The sequence below is a fragment of the Emys orbicularis genome, chromosome 18 (genome assembly GCF_028017835.1).
Source record: "Emys orbicularis isolate rEmyOrb1 chromosome 18, rEmyOrb1.hap1, whole genome shotgun sequence".
In the NCBI taxonomy this organism is placed as follows: Eukaryota; Metazoa; Chordata; order Testudines; family Emydidae; genus Emys; species Emys orbicularis.
Window position 1 is genome coordinate 25,838,694 of NC_088700.1, and position 21,254 is coordinate 25,859,947.

General features: G+C 43.9%; 1 protein-coding gene across 1 annotated transcript in view; it reads right to left on the reverse strand.

Annotated features, from left to right (window-relative positions):
• PNPLA7 (patatin like phospholipase domain containing 7) overlaps positions 1–21,254 on the reverse strand; it is a 424,003-nt gene that overhangs the window by 39,918 nt on the left and 362,831 nt on the right. The window contains exons 28-30 of the mRNA XM_065418594.1: positions 19,982–20,098; positions 16,109–16,178; positions 9,287–9,403 (exon numbers count right to left, since the gene is read on the reverse strand). Of these exons, the coding sequence (XP_065274666.1) occupies positions 9,287–9,403; positions 16,109–16,178; positions 19,982–20,098 (304 nt within the window). The remainder of the gene's footprint in view (positions 1–9,286; positions 9,404–16,108; positions 16,179–19,981; positions 20,099–21,254) is intronic.

The following is a 21,254-nucleotide window of genomic DNA, read 5'->3' on the forward strand; positions in this document are numbered from 1 at the left end:
GTTAGAGATGCAGGTACAGACCCTGGTAGAGTTTAGAAGGGGATTCGAGCAGCTACTGGAGCAAAGGCTGGGAGTGGCGGAAGGGGAAGGCTCAGGGGTGCAGGTGGAAGCGGGGGCTATGGTCTCTGAGGGGGGAATGTCAGGGGTAGAACAAGAGCAGTGGAAGCATGTGACCGTGAGAAGCAGGCCAAGGAAAAGGAGAGCTAGTGAGGGGGAAATAGAACTCAGGAACAGGTTTGGGTGTTTGGATAACGAGGAGGGGACGCAGCGGGTGGTAACTGATGGTGGGAGGCAGAGGAAGAAGAGAAGGGCAGCTAGTCCAATAGAGAGAGGGGAGGAGTTGATGGAGACAGCATCAATACTCAGCCCCAGGAGGATACAGGATGGCACTAGGGGGACTATAAGGGAAAATAGAGACAGACAGGAGTTACGACTGCAGGGAACAGGGGATAGATTAGTAGATCGCACTGTCACCAGGCAAAGGCAGGTTTATGTGATTGGAGACTCCTTACTGAGGAGGTTAGACAGGCCTGTGACCAGGGCGGACCCAGAAAACAGAAGGGTGTGCTGTCTGCCGGGCGCTAAGATACGGGATGTGGACCTGCGGTTGAAAAGGATCCTAAAAGGAGCAGGTAAGAACCCCTTGATCATCCTTCACGTAGGAACGAATGACACGGCTAGGTTCTCGCTAGAGAGAATCAAGGGAGATTATGCCAGGCTGGGGAAGACGCTTAAGGAAGTAGAGGCTCAGATTATCTTCAGTGGGATTATGCCTGTTCCTAGAGAAGGACAGCAAAGGGCAGACAGAATTGTGAGGATAAATAGCTGGCTAAGGGAGTGGTGCTATAAGGAGGGCTTTGGGATGTATGGCCACTGGGAGGCTTTCGGGGACAGACAGCTGTTCTCACGGGATGGACTTCACCTGAGTAGGGAAGGAAATAGACTTCTGGGAGGGAGGCTGGCTCATCTCATCAAAAGGGCTTTAAACTAGGAACTTGGGGGAGACGGTTGGGAGATGTCCAGTTAATCTCCACGCCAGATTCCAACACTGAAAAAGAGGGCGAAGAGATAAGCACAGATATACGTAGGGGTAGGGAATTGGACATAAGAAGGGGGGGGCAGATGGACAGTACGGGGTCCGTACCAAATTGCATAACTAATGGGAGAAAGGATAGACAGCATACAGTAAGATGTTTATACACGAATGCGAGAAGCCTAGGTAACAAAATGGAGGAATTGGAGCTCCTGGTCCAAGAAATGAAACCTGATATCATAGGAATAACCGAAACGTGGTGGAACAGTAGTCATGACTGGAGTACAGGTATGGAAGGGTATGTGCTGTTTAGGAATGACCGGAAAAAAGGTAAAGGTGGGGGTGTGGCATTGTATGTCAATAATGAGCTAAAATGTAAAGAAATAATAAGTGATGGAATGGATAAGACGGAGTCTGTATGGGCAATAATTACACTGGGTAAAAGAACTACTAGAGCCTCCCCTGAGATAGTGCTTGGGGTGTGCTATAGACCGCCAGGATCTAGCCTGGATGCGGACAGAGAACTATTTAATGTTTTTAAGGAAGTAAAAACTAATAAGAGCTGTGTAATCATGGGGGACTTTAACTTCCCAGATATAGATTGGGGAACAAATGCTAGTAACAATAATAGGGCTCAGATGTTCCTAGACGTGCTAGCAGATGAATTCCTTCATCAAGTAGTAACTGAACCGACGAAGGGGGATGCCATTTTAGATTTGGTGCTGGTGAGTAGTGAGGACCTCGTTGAGGAAATGGTTGTAGGGGACAACCTTGGCTCGAGTGACCATGAGCTAATTCGGTTTAAACTAAATGGAAGGATTAACAGAAATAAAACTGTGACTAAGGTTTACAATTTCAAAAAGGCCAACTTTAATAAATTAAGGCAACTACTTAGGGAAGTGGATTGGGCTAACATACTTAGGGATCTAAAGGCAGATGACGCCTGGGATTATTTCAAGCTGAAGTTGCACGAGCTGTCCAAGGCCTGTATCCCGAGAAAGGGAAAACGGTTAGTAGGCAGGAGAATTAGACCTAGCTGGATGAGCGGGCGTCTCAAAGGGGCGATTAAGAAAAAACAGAAAGCGTACAAAGAATGGAAGAGGGGAGAGATCAGCAAGGAAACCTACCTTATTGAGGTCAGAGCATGTAGGGATGCAGTGAGAAAGGCCAAAAGCCGTGTAGAGTTGGACCTCGCGAGGGGAATTAAATCCAATAGTAAGAGGTTTTATAGCCATATAAATAGGAAGAAAACAAAGAAAGAGGAAGTGGGACCGCTGAAGAATGTAGATGGAGTGGAGATTAAGGATAATCTAGGCATGGCACAATATCTAAATGAATATTTTGCATCGGTCTTTAATAAGGCTAATGAAGGGCTTAGGAATAGAGGGAGCAGGACAGAGGGGAATAAAGGAGGGGCGATTGACATTACAGTATCAGAGGTGGAAGCCAAACTTGACCAGCTAAATGGGACTAAATCGGGCGGACCGGATGATCTTCATCCTAGAATATTGAAGGAACTGGCGCGAGAAATTGCAAGCCCCTTAGCGATAATTTTTAATGAATCTGTAAACTCGGGGGTGGTACCGTTGGACTGGAAAATAGCTAATGTGGTTCCTATTTTCAAGAAGGGGAAAAAAAGTGACCCGAGTAACTACAGGCCTGTTAGTTTAACTTCTGTAGTATGCAAGGTCTTGGAAAAAATTTTGAAGGAGAAAGTAGTTAAGGACCTTGAGGTGAATGGCAATTGGGACAAATTACAACATGGGTTTACGAAAGGCAGATCGTGCCAAACCAACTTGATCTCCTTCTTTGAGAAAGTAACAGACCTTCTAGATAAAGGAAATGCGGTGGATCTAATATACCTCGATTTTAGTAAAGCGTTTGATACTGTGCCGCATGAGGAATTATTGGTTAAGTTGGAAAAGATGGGGATCGATATGAAAATCCAGAGGTGGATAAAGAACTGGTTAAAGGGGAGACTGCAGCGGGTAGTACTGAAAGGTGAACTGTCAGGTTGGAGGGAGGTCACCAGTGGGGTTCCTCAAGGTTCGGTTTTGGGTCCGATTTTATTTTATTTAATCTATTCATTACTGACCTCGGAACCGAATGTAGGAGTGGGCTGATAAAGTTTGCGGATGACACAAAGTTGGGAGGTATTGCCAATTCGGAGAAGGATCGGGATATTCTGCAGGGAGACTTGGATGACCTTGTAAATTGGAGTAATAATAATAGGATGAGATTTAATAGTGAGAAGTGTAAGGTGATGCATTTAGGGATGACTAACAAGAATTTTAGTTATAAGCTGGGGACGCATCGGTTGGAAGTGACGGAGGAGGAGAAGGACCTCGGAGTCCTGGTTGATCGCAGGATGACTATGAGTCGGCAATGTGACGTGGCTGTGAAAAAAGCTAATGCGATCTTGGGATGCGTTAGGCGAGGTATTTCTAGTAGGGACAAGGAGGTGCTGCTTCCGTTATACAAGGCGCTGGTGAGACCTCATTTGGAGTACTGTGTGCAGTTCTGGTCTCCTATGTTTAAAAAGGATGAACTAGAAGTTACTAGATCGCAGGCCCTGGTTCTCATGGGAGACTTTAATCACCCTGATATCTGCTGGGAGAGCAATACAGCGGTGCACAGACAATCCAGGAAGTTTTTGGAGAGTGTAGGGGACAATTTCCTGGTGCAAGTGCTGGAGGAACCAACTAGGGGCAGAGCTCTTCTAGACCTGCTGTTCACAAACCGGGAAGAATTAGTAGGGGACGCAAAAGTGGATGGGAACCTGGGAGGCAGTGACCATGAGATGGTCGAGTTCAGGATCCTGACACAAGGAAGAAAGGAGAGCAGCAGAATACGGACCCTGGACTTCAGAAAAGCAGACTTTGACTCCCTCAGGGAACTGATGGGCAGGATCCCCTGGGAGAATAACATGAGGGGGAAAAGAGTCCAGGAGAGCTGGCTGTATTTTAAAGAATCGTTATTGAGGTTGCAGGAAAAAACCATCCCAATGTGTAGAAAGAACAGTAAATATGGCAAGCGACCAGCTTGGCTTAACAGTGAAATCCTTGCTGACCTTAAACGCAAAAAAGAGGCTTACAAGAAGTGGAAGATGGGACAAATGACCAGGGAGGAGTATAAAAATATTGCTCAAGCATGCAGGAGTGAAATCAGGAAGGCCAAATCGCACTTGGAGTTGCAGCTAGCAAGAGATGTTAAGAGTAACAAGAAGGGCTTCTTCAGGTATGTTAGCAACAAGAAGAAAGTCAAGGAAAGTGTGGGCCCCTTACTGAATGAGGGAGGCAAACTAGTAACAGAGGATGTGGAAAAAGCTAATGTACTCAATGATTTTTTTGCCTCTGTCTTCACGAACAAGGTCAGCTCCAAGACTGCTGCACTGGGCAGCACAGTATGGGGAGAAGGTGACCAGCCCTCTGTGGAGAAAGAAGTGGTTCGGGATTATTTAGAAAAACTGGACGAGCACAAGTCCATGGGGCCAGATGCGCTGCATCCGAGGGTGCTAAAGGAGTTGGCAGATGTGATTGCAGAGCCATTGGCCATTATCTTTGAAAACTCATGGCGATCGGGAGAGGTCCCGGATGACTGGAAAAAGGCTAATGTAGTGCCCATCTTTAAACAAGGGAAGAAGGAGGATCCGGGGAACTACAGGCCAGTCAGCCTCACCTCAGTCCCTGGAAAAATCATGGAACAGGTCCTCAAGGAATCAATTCTGAAGCACTTAGAGGAGAGGAAAGTGATCAGGAACAGTCAGCATGGATTCACCAAGGGCAAGTCATGCCTGACTAACCTAATTGCCTTCTATGAGGAGATAACTGGGTCTGTGGATGAGGGGAAAGTAGTGGATGTGTTACTCCTTGACTTTAGCAAAGCTTTTGATACAGTCTCCCACAGTATTCTTGCCAGCAAGTTAAAGAAGTATGGATTGGATGAATGGACTATAAGGTGGATAGAAAGCTGGCTAGATCGTCGGGCTCAACGGGTAGTGATCAACGGCTCCATGTCTAGTTGGCAGCCGGTTTCAAGTGGAGTGCCCCAGGGGTCGGTCCTGGGGCCGGTTTTGTTCAATATCTTCATTAATGATCTGGAGGATGGCGTAAACTGCACTCTCAGCAAGTTTGCAGATGACACTAAACTGGGAGGAGTGGTAGATACACTGGAGGGTAGGGACAGGATACAGAGGGACCTAGACAAATTAGAGGATTGGGCCAAAAGAAACCTGATGAGGTTCAACAAGGACAAATGCAGAGTCCTGCACTTAGGACGGAAGAATCCCATGCACTGTTACAGACTAGGGACCGAATGGCTAGGAAGCAGTTCTGCAGAAAAGGACCTAGGGGTTATAGTGGACGAGAAGCTGGATATGAGTCAACAGTGTGCCCTTGTTGCCAAGAAGGCGAACTACATTCTGGGCTGTATAAGTAGGGGCATTGCCAGCAGATCGAGGGACGTGATCGTTCCCCTCTATTAGACATTGGTGAGGCCTCATCTGGAGTACTGTGTCCAGTTCTGGGCCCCACACTACAAGAAGGATGTGGACAAATTGGAAAGAGTCCAGCGGAGAGCAACAAAAATGATTAGTTGGGCTGGAACACATGAGTTATGAGGAGAGGCTGAGGGAACTGGGATTGTTTAGTCTACAGAAGAGAAGAGTGAGGGGGGATTTGATAGCTGCTTTCAACTACCTGAAAGGGGGTTCCAAAGAGGATGGATCTAGACTGTTCTCAGTGGTACCAGATGATAGAACAAGGAGTAATGGTCTCAAGTTGCAGTTGGGGAGGTTTAGGTTGGATATTAGGAAAAACTTTTTCACTAGGAGGGTGGTGAAGCACTGGAATGGGTTACCTAGGGAGGTGGTGGAATCTCCTTCCTTAGAGGTTTTTAAGGTCAGGCTTGACAAAGCCCTGGCTGGGATGATTTAGTTGGGAATTGGTCCTGCTTTGAGCAGGGGGTTGGACTAGATGACCTCCTGAGGTCCCTTCCAACCCTGATATTCTATGAACTCAAACTGGAACGGGTACAGAGAAGGGCCACTAGGATGATCCGAGGAATGGAAAACCTTTCCTATGAAAGGAGACTTGAGGAGCTCCGTTTGTTTAGCCTAACCAAAAGAAGGCTGAGGGGGGATATGATTGCTCTCTTTAAATATATCAAAGGGATAAATACCAAGGAGGGAGAGGAATTATTTCAGCTCAGTACTAATGTGGACACGAGAACAAATGGATATAAACTGGCCATGGGGAAGTTTAGGCTTGAAATTAGACGAAGGTTTCTAACCGTCAGAGGGGTGAAATTTTGGAACAGCCTTCCGAGGGAAACGGTGGGGGCGAAAGACCTCTCTGGCTTCAAGAGTAGGCTAGATAAGTTTATGGAGGGAATGGTTTGATGGATAACGTGATTTTAGTCAATTAGGCATTAACGAGCCATCGCTGGTAAAATAAGGGTCCAGCTGTATAATCTTGCCTGTATGCTCGGGGTTCTACTGATCGCCATATTTGGGGTCGGGAAGGAATTTTCCTCCAGGGTAGATTGGCAGAGGCCCTGGAGGTTTTTCGCCTTCCTCCGCAGCATAGGGCAGGGGTCGCAGGCTGGAGGATTCTCTGCGACTTAATTTAAAGACTTCAAGGGAAAGTGGGTGGGTCAGCTTTTGTGGCCTGCATCATGCGGGAGGTCAGACTAGATGACCATATTGGTCCCTTCTGACCTTAAAGTCTATGAGTCTATGAGTCTATAAAAATATAATTAGGAAGGCCAAAAATGAAGTTGAAGAACAGCTAGCCAAAGACTCAAAAAGTACTAGCAAACATTTTTTCAAGTACATCAGAAGCAGGAAGCCTGCTAAACAACCAGTGGGGCCACTGGATGATCAAGATGCTAAAGGAGAACGATAAGGCCATTGCGGAGAAACTAAGTGAATTCTTTGCACCGGTCTTCATGGCTGAAGATGTGAGGGAGATTCCGAAACCTGAACCATTCTTTCTAGGTGACAATTCTGAGGAACTGTCCCAGATTGAGGTGTCATTAGAGGAGGTTTTGGAACAAATTGATAAACTAAACAGTAATAAGTCACCAGGACCAGATAATATTCACCCAGGAGTTTTGAGGGAACTCAAATGTGAAATTGCAGAACTGCTAACTGTGGTGTGTAACTTATCATTTAAATCAGCTTCAGTACCAGATGACTGAGGACAGCTAATGTGACACCAATTTTTAAAAAACTCTCCAGAGGTGATCCTGGAAATTACAGGCTGGTAAGCCTAACTTCAGTACCGGGCAAATTGGTTGAAACTATAGTAAAGAACAGAATTGTCAGACACATAGATGAACATGATTTGTTGGGGAAGAGTCAACATCATTTCTGTAAAGGGAAATCATGCCTCACCAATCTACTAGAATTCTTTGAGGGGGTCAACAAGTATGTGGACAAGGGGAATCCAATAAATATAGTGTACTTAGATTTTCAGAAAGCCTTTGACAAGGTCTCTTACCAAAACAACAAGGAGTCTGGTGGCACCTTAAAGACTAACAGATTTATTCGGGCATAAGCTTTCGTGAGTAAAAACCTCACTTCTTCGGATGCATAGAGTGAAAGTTACAGATGCAGGCATTATATACTGACACATGGAGAGCAGGGAGTTACTTCGCAAGTGGAGAACCAGTGTTGACAGGGTCAATTCAATCAGGGTGGATGTAGTCCACTCCCAATAATAGATGAGGAGGTGTCAATTCCAAGAGAGGAAAAGCTGCTTCTGTAATGAGCCAGCCACTCCCAGTCCCTATTCAAGCCCAGATTAATGGATTTTAGTTCTGCGGTTTCTCTTTGAAGTCTGTTTCTGAAGTTTTTTTGTTCAATGATAGTGACTTTTAAACATACATAAGCCAGTAAGTGAACACTTCAATCTCCCTGGTCATTCTATTACAGATTTAAAAGTGACTGTGACAGTCACAACTCTGTAAGGCCAGTTCAGAGGCTAATTCAAACCAGAACTGAACTCTCACTATGTCTATGTGACTGCACAATCCAGTCCATCATCCATTCTTGAGCCAATCCTCAACATCATCTTCAGACACTGTGCACTCTCAGAATGTACAGCTGGATAGCGGGGACCGGTGGAAAGATAGCTAGATTAGGAATTCATATTTGTAGAGAGAGACCCAAACTGCAAACGGCAAATACAGTTTTCAAATTTGTGGGAGCATTTGTAGTTCTGCCCTTTAGGGAGATAAGGGCCTTTTGTAAAATTTGGATCTGGGTTTGAAGTTTTAACACCGCCCCCCTCCTCCACCCTCCCAGATTGGGCTGCTCCGATTCCAGGTCTTTTACTCAGACTGCTCTCTAATTATTTGCACACAGCTCATGGGAAATGTGCTACGAAAACAAATTTTCAAAGCACTGGATATTATGACAAAAACTCTGACCTCCTCTCTTCCATAAACATTTGACAACACAATTAAAAACACACACACTGTTTAACATTCCTGGCTTCGTTTGGTGTTAAAATGTACAGCTGGCTAATGAGAAAAACATTTTAATAGATTGATTTTGAGATTGATTTTCATTGATTTTAATGTTTCATTGAATTTAATGTTATGTGAATTCTCCTGTTAAGAATGATATTGCTTTGAATCTTAGACACTAAGAGCAGTTAATATTTCACCATTGTTGCATATTTAGAAATCAGTTCATATTTATGCTCTGTTCTTCCAACAGATTCAAGGAAAAAGACAACCATATGTTTATAGTTTTATTCCTTCGCTCCTCCCCAACCCTTTTTTAAAAATATACACGAGAATATGTTCTAATAATTAGCCTGACATTATATTTTTGGCACATGATTTGAAAGGAAACATTCCATCCCAAGAGGCCATCTTGGAAAAGCCTGTATAACAACAGGCTTTGAGCCCCTTTGGGGGGAGGGATAGCTCAGTGGTTTGAGTATTGGCCTGCTAACCCCAGGGTTGTGAGTTCAATCCTTGAGGGGGCCATTTGGGGATTTAGTTGGGGATTGGCCCTGCTTTGAGCAGGGGGTTGGACTAGATGACTCCTGAGGTCCCTTTCAATCCTAAGGATCTATGAACAAAGCAAAGGCCCTGTATCCAGAGGACAATGCAGCTCTGCTAGCCTCCAAGAGATCAGAATGGAGTTGTTCGGGAAGGTAATCACACTGACATATGCCTGTGCAGATGGAGTTTTATCATCTGTCTTCTTGGTGAATTCCAAACAACTATCTACAAACATACCTGGAAGATTGTTGATATAACCTCCATCCATCAAGAGATGTCCATCCTTTGGATCACAGAGAGGGGGCATGTACCCAGACAGTGACATGCTGGCACGGACATACCTCCAAAGGGAACCTACAGCAATGAGAGGGAAGACATCCATACTAACCCAGTATGGCAGGAAAGGGCGGGGGCGGCTTTCAGAGTCATTACATGTAATTTTGTGACAGATAATATCCCGAGGGTTGGATTGCAGAATGTTATTAAAGCACCCGAATGACTCCCAAATCATAATGCAGGCTAGGAAAAGGGTTACTCAGTCTCCAACTCAGCAAAGCACTTAAGCACACACTTAACTTTAACCATGATCTTAAGCACTTTCCTGTATCACAGCCTCCACCACCATGAAAGAACAAGGTTTCTTCTGCGGACAAATGATGGGGAGGAATCACTAGCCTCAACTGTGCTGAAGGCCATTAACCCCCAGGAAATGCCACATGCGGCGGAGCTGGACACATGGAATATGTATTTGACTCCCTCCCTTCCCCCCAAGTTTTACCCGTGTTTAGATTTTTAACAGGACAGCAGAGACATCACTATAAAGATGTGGGATTCACCCCCTGCACCCTTTTTGCTTAAGCAACGTTTCGACTTACAACGCAATTCTGAGGAACGAATTGTGTCGGAAGTCCAAGGACTCCCTGTATCTGTAGCTTCCAGCCCTTCTAGCAACTCACTTCCCACTCATCTTCTATACGCCAAAGTTATCTGCCTTGCTTGCTGTTTAACCCTTCATTTTCCATGCAGCCTGCTCCAGTTTCTGAACAGCTCAGTCCAGCTCTGCCAAACAGCATCAAGGATGCCCACCACCCAGCATGCTGCTAGCTGGCTGGAGGAGCACACCAGGGTCCTAGTTAACCTCTGGTATAGATACACCAGGGATCATTATTCCAGCTGGAGCTTCAGAAATAGCCCCTTCTATGAGGCCATTTTGAAGAGACTGGTGGAGGTGGGCACCCACCAGACTGGTGAGCAGTGCAGGAAGTGCATCAAGCACCTGAAGCAGCTGTACTACAAGGTGAAGGATGCAAATGGCAGGTGTGATAGGCAATGTACCCTCTACATGCCCCTGCTATGAGGAGCTAGACTGGCTGCTTGCCACCCTGAGCACTGAGCCCACCGTCCTCCGTGACATAATATTGACCAGGGGCGATCTCACGTGTGATCCAGCCTGAATGCAAAGCAGGGAAAATTAAATTTAAACACACAAGTAGTGACTCTTTCAAACTACCTTTATAATTATTCCTTGCAAAACAATTAAAAGAGTACAGGTTTTGCAAGCATGAGCGCAAATCTTTGCAAATTCTGCTCAATAACAACTCTGTCACATCAATGTAATGATATAGATTTATACCTTGACTAGCAAAGCACTGTCCCAAACACCATGGCTTATAAGTCCCTTGGGCTGCACCAAGTGGTAAAGTCCCTTTTGGACCTCAGTGCTGGTCCTTTTTGCTCTGGCTATTCACAGGAAGCTGTCTGGGATGGGATGCAGGAAAGTGGGGAGAATCCACTCTGCTGCTAGCAATCCTCTGCTTCCTAGTTTGGCATCCTGTTGTTCACCTGAATTTTCCTTCACTACCTGCAGGTGATGCTTGAAAATGTTTCCTGCAGCAGAAACTCTAGTCTATCAGTCAGATACCTAGACAGGGCAAACTTGCTATGGCTGTCCAGAATTTACTAAACCTCTCCACTTGCTGATATGCTGTTCAATCAGCAGATACGAAAACATCTCCTTTGCGTAGATGGATGGATTCCCACCACAGGTCTGGGAAACAGCTTCTCTTTTCCATTCTGGAACCTCCAGAAGATTTGTATCTTCTGGCCTGCAACAATGTTACAACCAACACTGGTAACACTGCCCTTGCTAGGACTTCACACCTCACCCTCTCTCAGCCAAGCCCAAATTTTTAAAACCTGGTTAATGAAATGCACATCTAATTCTTACCAGAATATGTCTGTGGGCTGCCAACATTAGCTGTAATAAAAGCATTCCAAAGTGATAAAACTGTAGCCTGGTGTTGATGCAGAACATATAGGGAGGGACTCTTTCCTTTTTTAACCATGACCAAAAAAATGCTCTTTCACTGCCTTGGCAAGCACTTCCACCTCAGATGGACCGAGCCTCCCAGCCAGGACTCTGGTGGATAGGACTGTCCATCAGTAGGGTGTGATGAATGTGGAAATTCTGATAATATATTTTGTATTCCTCTGCATGCCTCAGTTTCCCCTGGGCTTTGCACTGTTATGCACTGAGTGTAAAGGGAAGGCAAAAGGTGTTTGACTCACACAGCAACCTGGTTGGAGACCAGAGACATTAACAAACTCAAAGTCTGCACATGTGACTGGAGGATCCAGATGAGACAATGGAAATCCCAATGGCTGGGACAGTCACACCTAGCAATAACAGCCAAGAGGAAGGAGATTCCCTTCCCCCCACACCTCTCTGCCGAGAAGCAGAGAAAAGGCCCAAAGCTAGTGAACAAAGTGGAAAGGTTCTGTGGCTGAGATAAGTAGGGATCCTATTTTTCTGTGATAAAAAAAAAAAAACTCCAATAAAAAAAACCCATAAAAATCTGTGTTTTTCCACGATTAAAATGAAACGCTGAACTTTAGTTTCCTTGGCCACAATATATATAGGTATCAGTTGAACACAATGTTTTATTGATATATTTACAATTTTTAAGCAAGTTCAAAGACTACTAGAGCCTTCAATCATTATAATAAAATAAAATTAATAGAATTGCAATTTGTATTTCTTACATATACCAAATACTTCTATGTCTGTATTCTGCATTTTCAGAAAATTGTTTTTTTAATGCACAAAAAATTAAGCGAAAATTGCTTTTATATTAACATTACTCACTGTCTGAGTTAGTCTGGGAGGCTGAAGTGAAATTTGAGATGCACTAAAACATGAACACCTATACACGTTGGGTAACCTCTATCCGCCGGAGACAGTTTATTGGAGTATGTTTAGCTATGTAAATTTAAAGCACATTCAAAAATCAACCACAAGGGGGAGGTTGCGCACATTGAATAAGCAACATTGGTACTTTCAGGAAAATGTAGTTAATAGTTAATATATGTTTTTATTTTTTCACAAAATGTAAAAACTGAAGATTCTCTGTAAAAAACGTAAATTCCATGGTTTTCTGTGTCAAACGGATTTCTAGGATCGCTAGTGACAAGAGTACAACAATAAAAATTGTTTACAAATTACAGGCCCCCATCACAGCATCACATCTCTTCATCCACATCCCCCTCCTTTCCAAGGATGTGGGAAAACAAGGCATCCCTTACTTCCTTTTCCTGCCTGGACCCAGCCCCAGTGATTCCAGGTCTACTTTCTGGTTACCTATATCTAGCCTGAAACCAGAAGTTTCTTAAAGACCACTCTGTGAAAATACTCACTTTTATCCTCACAGATGTTGTGCAGAGTGCAGCAGGCCACAATAGAACAGAAGGCACTGGCCATATTATCATATAGTTTTATATGCAGCGTCACCTTGTCTTCAGCCTGCCAAATGGGCACTCCACCACCATCTGTAACTGCACCTTCTCTTGCCAGGCCTTCTGATATCAGAGGATGATTTCACGAGCAATGGCAGGAATGGGAAGGCGGGACCCCCAAAAATGACAGTGGGCACAGACATGCCATTGAGAATTATGTCATTAGGAGGGAATAAAGTCCCTGCTCCTCCCAGCAGGTAAAGGCCAGATCGTCTTAGCACCCTGACATCCTGGACATTTCCCCTCTTTCCCCGGTGGTGTCCAAGAATCTGCCTCTGTGACTGTCCAAGGCTTGTAGAACCTGGGAATAGAACCCTTAGCAGTTGATATATTCACTTGGTTCTTCTGGAGGGCAAACTATGGGCACACGTCTGCCATCAGTGGCCCCAGTGCAATTGGGAAACCCCATTTTCAATTGGGAAAGCCAGCTACTATTTCAGGCACATTTCTTATGCCCACCACCTGTTAGGTAAACCACAGTGAGAATCGCCTCACAAACCTTCACTGACACAACCCCAACAGTGGACTTGCCAACACCAAACTGGTTAGCCATGACCTATAGCAGTCTGGGGTAGCCAGCTTCCAGGAGGCAGTTGCAACCCACTTCTGGACTGGTATGGCCCACCTCAATCAAGTGGTCTGACACTGAAGAATTGGAGCAAGATCCTTGCACAGCTCCATGAAGGTCTGCTTTGTCATTCAGAAGTTCTGGAGCCACTGCTGGTCATCCCAGGTCTGCATGACTATGTGTCCCCATCACACTGTGCCAGTTCTTTTGCACCGGAAGCACCAATCTACATATGTTGAATCCTCAATAATTGCAGTATTCATCAGGTCTGTCCAGTCTGCTGTGAATGACCCTCTAAGTCCAGCCGCCTTCTGCATTTCAGAAAATGCTCCCCAAATGCCATCCAGTGTTGCTGAATGACTGCCCTGCTGGATAAATGATTCACCTCCAAGCTGGAGCAGCTCATCCACTGGATTCATGCCTTACGTGTGAGTAATGTGCAGAGCCGGAAGTGTCTCAGCTAAACATGGCAGGCTACAACCACTTCTGCATGGGGAGCCAGGAAGAGCAGACAAGTTCTCCCACAATACACCACAAACCAATTCCTAGAGCAGTTCCAGTTGGTAAGATACTAAGAACGCTGAGATACACCCCCAGAATCCTAGCACTAAACACATGTAACTGCAACGCCAACATGGATGTGGGTACGGGGCATGTGCGACTTGCTGTGTGGAAGCTTAGCTAACTTGTGCCTGCCTGTGGGTGAGCCAGAATGTGGGCACACACTGCACTGTAGACATACCCTCAAATCTTCCCTGAATGGTGCCAATTATTTCTGTTAATAGTACTGAAATGAAGGCAATTATGACTGGTTAGAAGCAGAGAGATTTAATCAGGCAGGAATTGATTGGATCTGCTTCCTACAAAATGTACTGCTTTAAAGCTCCTATTTAGTTATTTTTTCCCCCTTATAATTTCTTCCCTATTCAGGTTTGCTGCAAATTGCATTTTCAAATAAGCCAAGTACAAATGTCACTCTCACACCAAGGGGTAAAGTTTCATTATATGAATGTTAAATTGGAGTTGCAATGTTCCCTCCACAAGCTCAGCGCTCAATAGTTAGCCCTTAGCACATCAGACTTCAAATCTTGCTGGTCAAACTGAGTCTAGAGAATTTTGCATCTAGAATCTTTCATTAATGGTTCTTCTGAGCTGGGTATGGATTTGTAACAGTGTTTCTTTTGTCTATCAGAGGTCAATGCTGGTAGGACATTTGCTCTTCACTACTTCTGGTTATAGGTTTACTTGGGATCTCTAGATGGGGAAAAGATTGACTTTTGGGATCTCGTCAATAAAATACTGAAGACTGACTAATGCTTGAGGTGGATGTGTTTGGGGGGGGTTTATTTTAAAACTTATTCCTGGAAAAAGGAATCTGTGTTCTCAAATGCCATGCAGGATGTAGCTGAATTAACAAAACAGACACACTGGTGGGGGAGGAGGAAAGCAGAAAGATGTGCCGGCAGGAGCCAGCACTGATAAGTGGCTGCCTATTGATTTTACAAGGTGTCTTCTTAACTGGTATTTCAGAGATAGGCTGCTCTATAGTATAAAAGGCCTCTCCACAAACTACTCCACCAAGATAAGGCCGCTGGTGCTGAACAAAATTTGACCATAAGATCATTAATGTCAAGTGGTAACTCATTACATCTCAATGAATAGGAAGCAATTCTTAAGAGAGATTTTTGGCACTTGAAGAGCCCATTTATGATCCCCTAGAAGAGGAGACTGCAAGGGAATGATGAATGAGAGAACTAAAAGGGAAAGCTCCCAGCTTCCTCTGATCCCTTTGCTATTGCACGTGTTTAGAAGGAAGACATGGGAATCAGATGGGTATGTTTTACTGAGAAAAACAGAAGTGATCAAAGCCACATGGTGCAATGGCTGGTAGCGTGCAAAACTTGTCACTATTTTCTTTCAAAGAGAAAATCACCTGCCCGGTATAGAAAATGAACACTCTGCTGTGAGTAGCGGCTAAATTTTAATCTATTGTCTTGGAACACTCCAGCTTGGTGTAGCATACTTGCAAGTTTGTCACTTCCCTACTAAGAGGCAAGTTCTCCAACAGCCCAGTTTAAAAGAAGCAGGGAGAACTCAGCCATATTTTTAAATGGTTTTGTGAAAAACCACAGAAAAGGACAATAATCTGGAGCCAAACAGAGGTGAAACTAATATTGCATAAGCAAAAATAGTCAACAAACCAATGGGCTCATTTACACTAAAACCCTTTTACACTGATTTGGCAATGTACGACAGCCTTAAAGTTATAAAGATCCCTATATAGTGCCAGAGCAATAAAGGGGCCTTATTGTAAATAAGCATCTGACCCCATGTCTCTTCCTGGGGAGAACAGCTAGATTCATGAGGGCTTTTATTTAAATGCATGATTTTTACAATTAATTTTGATTTATGGGGGAGTTTTTGTATTCCATGCATGTTTTTATGAACACACTGGTGTCCATGAACTAATTTACACTCCATGCAGTGAATCATCTCGCCTATTTCAATTCCTCCAGGTGCTATAGCTTCTTGTTATCTGTGTGCAAGTGTGGATCCTGGTGTTCAGCAGGTAGCACTGAGAAGGAGGAAGGAAAAGTAAAGGGATGGAAAGGAATGAAACTATACAGAAAGGCTGGCATTCAAACATCACTGCAAGCTCAGAGACACACCCCTTCCTGCAGAAGACTGGACACACTTACCATCTGTGTGGACCCTCATGGCTGACGCAGTAATGTCAGTCGTGATAGTGAAATAAGGAATCCACAGATCCTGCAATATAGGAAGTGTCAGTTTTACAGTCATCAGTAACCCTGGATGTAAGCTGACAAGCAATTTTAACACAGGGACATACACGCATAAATGCCTGCACACAGAGATGAAAATGCCAGCCCTGTGTGGGTGGCTAAAAATCTGGCTCTAAAGCAAACACTTAATGTATAACCAACTGGGATGAAAAGCTATGTTCTCTTTTCCTAACACTAGTGAAATAGTATTTCCAGGAAAATAAGAAGGTGTTTGAGATTCTCAATATACAATATAGGATATAGCAGATCCAGAACCTATGTTTGTAAAAGCCATACTTACTCCTTTTGGAGTTAATTAATCTCCAGCATTAGCACTCTTGACAGCAAAACCCATCTTACACAATTACAGAGGAGAAAATGTGAATGCCAAGTAGAAGTGAGTTTTTAAAGGGCAAACAAAATTATATTGGAAACTTTGGGGATGCTTTGAAATAATCCTGTAAGACAAGGGTTTGCCCAGTGGGAGTCCTCCTTAGTGCAAGTCTCACTGTTACTTTTAGGAGACATCCCTACAGATACTCATTTTTCAGTCTCAATGTCTTTACTGGCATGAGTCATGAACAAGTGCTGGCAAAGTTAATTTGTGTCTGTCTGTAGGACAGGTATAACAGTGATAATGGGGTAGCTGGGGGTCTATAACTTTCCATTTTGCATCAGTGTCTATTTCTGAGGTGGTGACAGTTGATGTATATGGTGTAACTTGCTGGGGACGGGGGAAGGGGGGGTTTTCTTCCTCACTTTTTGGTGGAAGTCTTACCACCTCCGACATCGATACTTCTTCAGACTCTGAGAAATGAGTCCAGGACTTGGCCTACAACACTAGGTTCAGCTAAAGATACACAAGCTCATGCTTTAGATTTGTTTTTTCCCTTACATAAAACATTTTCTTTTCTTCAACACAGGAAGGCCCAGGAAATCAGAGCAGAGATGGAGACTCTAAAATGTGACATTTTCTAATGACACCCTGTATGCAAGAGACATGCTACATCACAACTGCATGTAATACTGACATAGCACACCGCAGTGAAATCCTCACCCCACTGAAGTCAATGGGAGCTTTGCCAATGACTTCAATAGAGCCAGGACTTCACCCCAGATCCAAGTATATTTTCCCCCATTCATTCCATCATCCATTTCTCTTCAAAGCTCCATTCAACAATTCTCTTTGGGACTGAATGCTGCAATGCACAAAGGGCTTCTAAGAGGTGCTGGGTGCTGTCAACGCTCACTGACTTTACTGGGAGCAAAAGGTGCCTCCAAAACACTCAGCACCTTGCAGTAACAAGCTCTCTAGCTGTTCCAACTGTTTCATTCCTCTCACTGAATATTACATATTTTCCTATGTTTAAACCAAGCTTAGAATCAGATGAGATCCCACTAAGCTAGATCACAATAATATCAACGTGATTTATGAACTATTATTAAGAACCAGCAAATACTTGGTGCCTGTATAATACACAAAAATAAAGGCAGTTCCAGCCCCAAAGAGCATTATCATTTAATCGTTAAACACCTGTTTATTCATGGCCCCATCCACTCTGGGTGGCAACACATTATTGTAAACACTGTTTAAAACCACCCAAGGTGATTCAGTTCCCAGCTCAGCATAGAAACCCAAGTGAATATTCCAGATGATGCAGTACATTTAAAAAAAGCTGTTTATTAAACATAGTCTGATACCAAGAGGATTCCAAATAGATTCACAGATTCCAAAGCCAGAAGGGACCATTGAGATCATCTAATCTGGCCTCTTGTATAACACAGGTCACATGACTTCTCTGAATTAATCCCTGTTTGAACTAGAGCAGATCTTTTAGAAAATCATCCAGTCTTGATTTACAAATCGCCATTGATGGAGAATCCACCATGACCCTTGGTAAGTTGTTCTAATGATTAATTAACCTCATTTTTAAAATATATGTTTTATTTCTAGTCTGAACTTGTCCAGCTTCAACTTCCAGCCATTGGACTGTGTTGTACCTTTCTTTGCTAGATCTAAGAGCCTGTTAGCAAATTTTTGTTTCCCATGTAGGTACATATAGACTGTGATCAAGTCACCCTTAACCTCTTTGTTAAGCTAAGCAGATTGAACTCCTTAAATCTATCACTATAGGGCAGGTTTTCCATTCCTTTAATCATTCTTGTGGCTCTTCTCTGAACCCTCTCCAATATATCAACATCCTTCTTGAATTGTGGACACAGTACTCCAGTAGTGGCTGCACCAGTGCCAAAAAACAGAGGTTATATGACCTTCCTACTCCTATTCGAGATTCCCATTTATACATCTAAGGATTGTATTAGCCCTTTGGCCAACGCGTTGCACTGGGAGCTCATGTTCAGAGAAGCATCTCTGACAAACACGCAGGTATATGGATTACAGTAGAGCAAAATGGGATACGACCCCAGAGCTAGACAAATGCTCCCCTGATTGGGGTAGCTGGGAGGAGAGTTTTTAATCATGTGCTTTATGACGGTGACAGTGGAGGATGAGGTGACATTTCACGTCAGTAGTTTCACAGGCATCCTACACAGTGCCTAAAAATGACAAAAAAGGTCCTGACCTACAATACAGAGAGCAGAAATGGGTTTATTTAACATTCAGTGTGTTCATTCTTAAAAAGTCAATGCACATTTTAAAATGTTCACTGCACTTTTTTAAGCCCTTTCTGTGGAATGCATCTCAAAGGGTTATGCAAACTCTTCTTCCAGAAGAGAGACTAGTTTAAAAGAATTACCAACTGGACTAGAAAGACAATAGTGAAAAACCATTTAGGTTTGTGGTCAGATGTACTCCCCACACCGAACCTGAGAGAGCTGAATTAGGCTAGGCAGGCCCAATCAGCCAATTAAGCAGCAAATGAGGTGGAATTAGGCTGGAGAGCCTTGATTAGAAAGGAGGACACCTGTGAGGGATCAGCCAGGGGCTTCTATAAAGCCAGGAGGCTGGCAAAAGCGTAAGGGGGCAGCAGGGAGGAAGTCTGTAGCCTCTCTCCTTGGAGGGGGGAAGGAACCCCTGAGACCTAGTAGGCCTTAGAGAGATCTGAGTAGGCGGCCTGGAGAAACACAGTAGGAAGTAGTCCAGGGGCTAGAGCAGTAAGGTGGGTGCCCTGCAGACCTCAACCACTTGTTACAAGGCCCTGGACTGTAACCCAGAGTAGAGGGCAGGCCTGAGTTCTCCTACCAACCACTGCAGAGTAGGACTGCTTGGGGCAGCGAACTAGAAGACTGTTTGGGTCATTGCAGGAGTGACAGGGTCAAGGCTGTGGGCATGAGGAGGACTGCCTGACGCACATGAGCAGAAAGACTTTGAAGGACTCCCCACTGGGAGGGGAATTACAGTGTGACCTGGCTGGAGGGCTGAGTCACAAAGCAGCTGTGTTGCGAAGCTGTGAATGGGAGGAGAGCTGCAGACGGTGGAAGAGAAGGAAGGGGGCACTGAACTGGGCAGAGCTAATCCCTAGAACACCAAAAGGAGGCACAACCCAGCAGTGAGTGACATGGCCCTGACTCAGGCTCTCAGCCAAACGGGTTTAATTGGCAATCCAAACTGAAGTGATTAAACACATGGTTGGTCCAAATTCCATTAAAATGGCATTAAAGGTAAATCCTCCCTCCCAGGGTGGTGCAATGTTAAGTTAATAGTTACAGTAGGCTGTACATCAGGCCAGAATACCTAAACTATTACGAGCATAGAAAAAACAGACCTTTCTATTACAGTTCAACAGGAGGAGAACATTTATTACACATTATAGCAAATAAGCAAGTTACCTCAATCTGTTTGTCTTTGAAGATGTTGCTGATGCCACTGTTAAATGAGGCTCCAGAGAACATGGAGGTTATTGGATATGTCAAGTCTAGCACAGTCTTAAACACTGAATTCATATCCTAAAAGGAGGAAGAAAACATTTCAAAGGTGAGCTATATGGTGGAAACCCACTGAAATCCTATTCATCTGCATTTGGAGTGAGGTTCTGTTCCAATTTTTAAAGCAAAGATGAGTGAGCTACTCTGGTGAACACAGTCATCAAAAGAACCAAAAACATAACAGCAAGGAACAATATCTGCTTTGTTGGGTGTCACAGATTAAAATAACTTCAAACTCTGTATTTAGCTTCTATTACGGATGCAGAAAAATATGCATCTGCATTACTTAGCTTATACAAAAGTCCACCCTAAAGTAGCAAAGTCTCTACAGCAGAAAAACATGGCCACTGCCATTAGGTAGGCATTTCCCACGCAATCTATTTCTGGAGACTGTGGAGTGTGGAAAGATTAGAGGACCTCAGCCCTTCCCATCTTCTGTATCTGTTTAAGCTTGACACTAAAATGAGTAAGTTTGACTATATTGTATATGTCCTGTTTTTACATAGAAATGACAATATAAAGCTAGATTATCATGGCTGAGATGCAAGGGGATATGGTATATGTGTCTAGAACAGGGGGCTGGGTGTGAGAATTTCTGGCTGTATTCTTGGCTCTACCACTTGCTCATTAGGTCATTTTTGGGCAAGTCTATAACCTCTTTGTGCCTCGGTGTAACACTTCTTAAATCCATATAATTCAACCTCCACGGGTGATGTCATGCCTAATTAATTCATATTTTAAAGAGCTTCCAGAGCCTGCCTCTATCTTCAGTGTAACAAGCCCAAACTAGAATTAAGCTGTCATGGAATTTCTTTTAGTTTCAGATTTGCTAAATCTTTGTGCTAAACAATGTTTCCTTCATTTAATTTACTAGTTTATTAATTTAATTTGAAAATCAGGAAGCATCCTATCCATTAGCATAGCTGCATTATCTGGGCTTGAGTGAAATACAGGACTAAAGAAGCTTAATGTCTGAAAAAATAACAGGAGTACTTGTGGCACCTTAGAGACTAACAAATTTATTAGAGCATAAGCTTTCGTGGGCTACAACCCACTTCTTCGGATGCATAGCCCACGAAAGCTTATGCTCTAATAAATTTGTTAGTCTCTAAGGTGCCACAAGTACTCCTGTTATTTTTGCGGATACAGACTAACACGGCTGCTACTCTGAAACCTG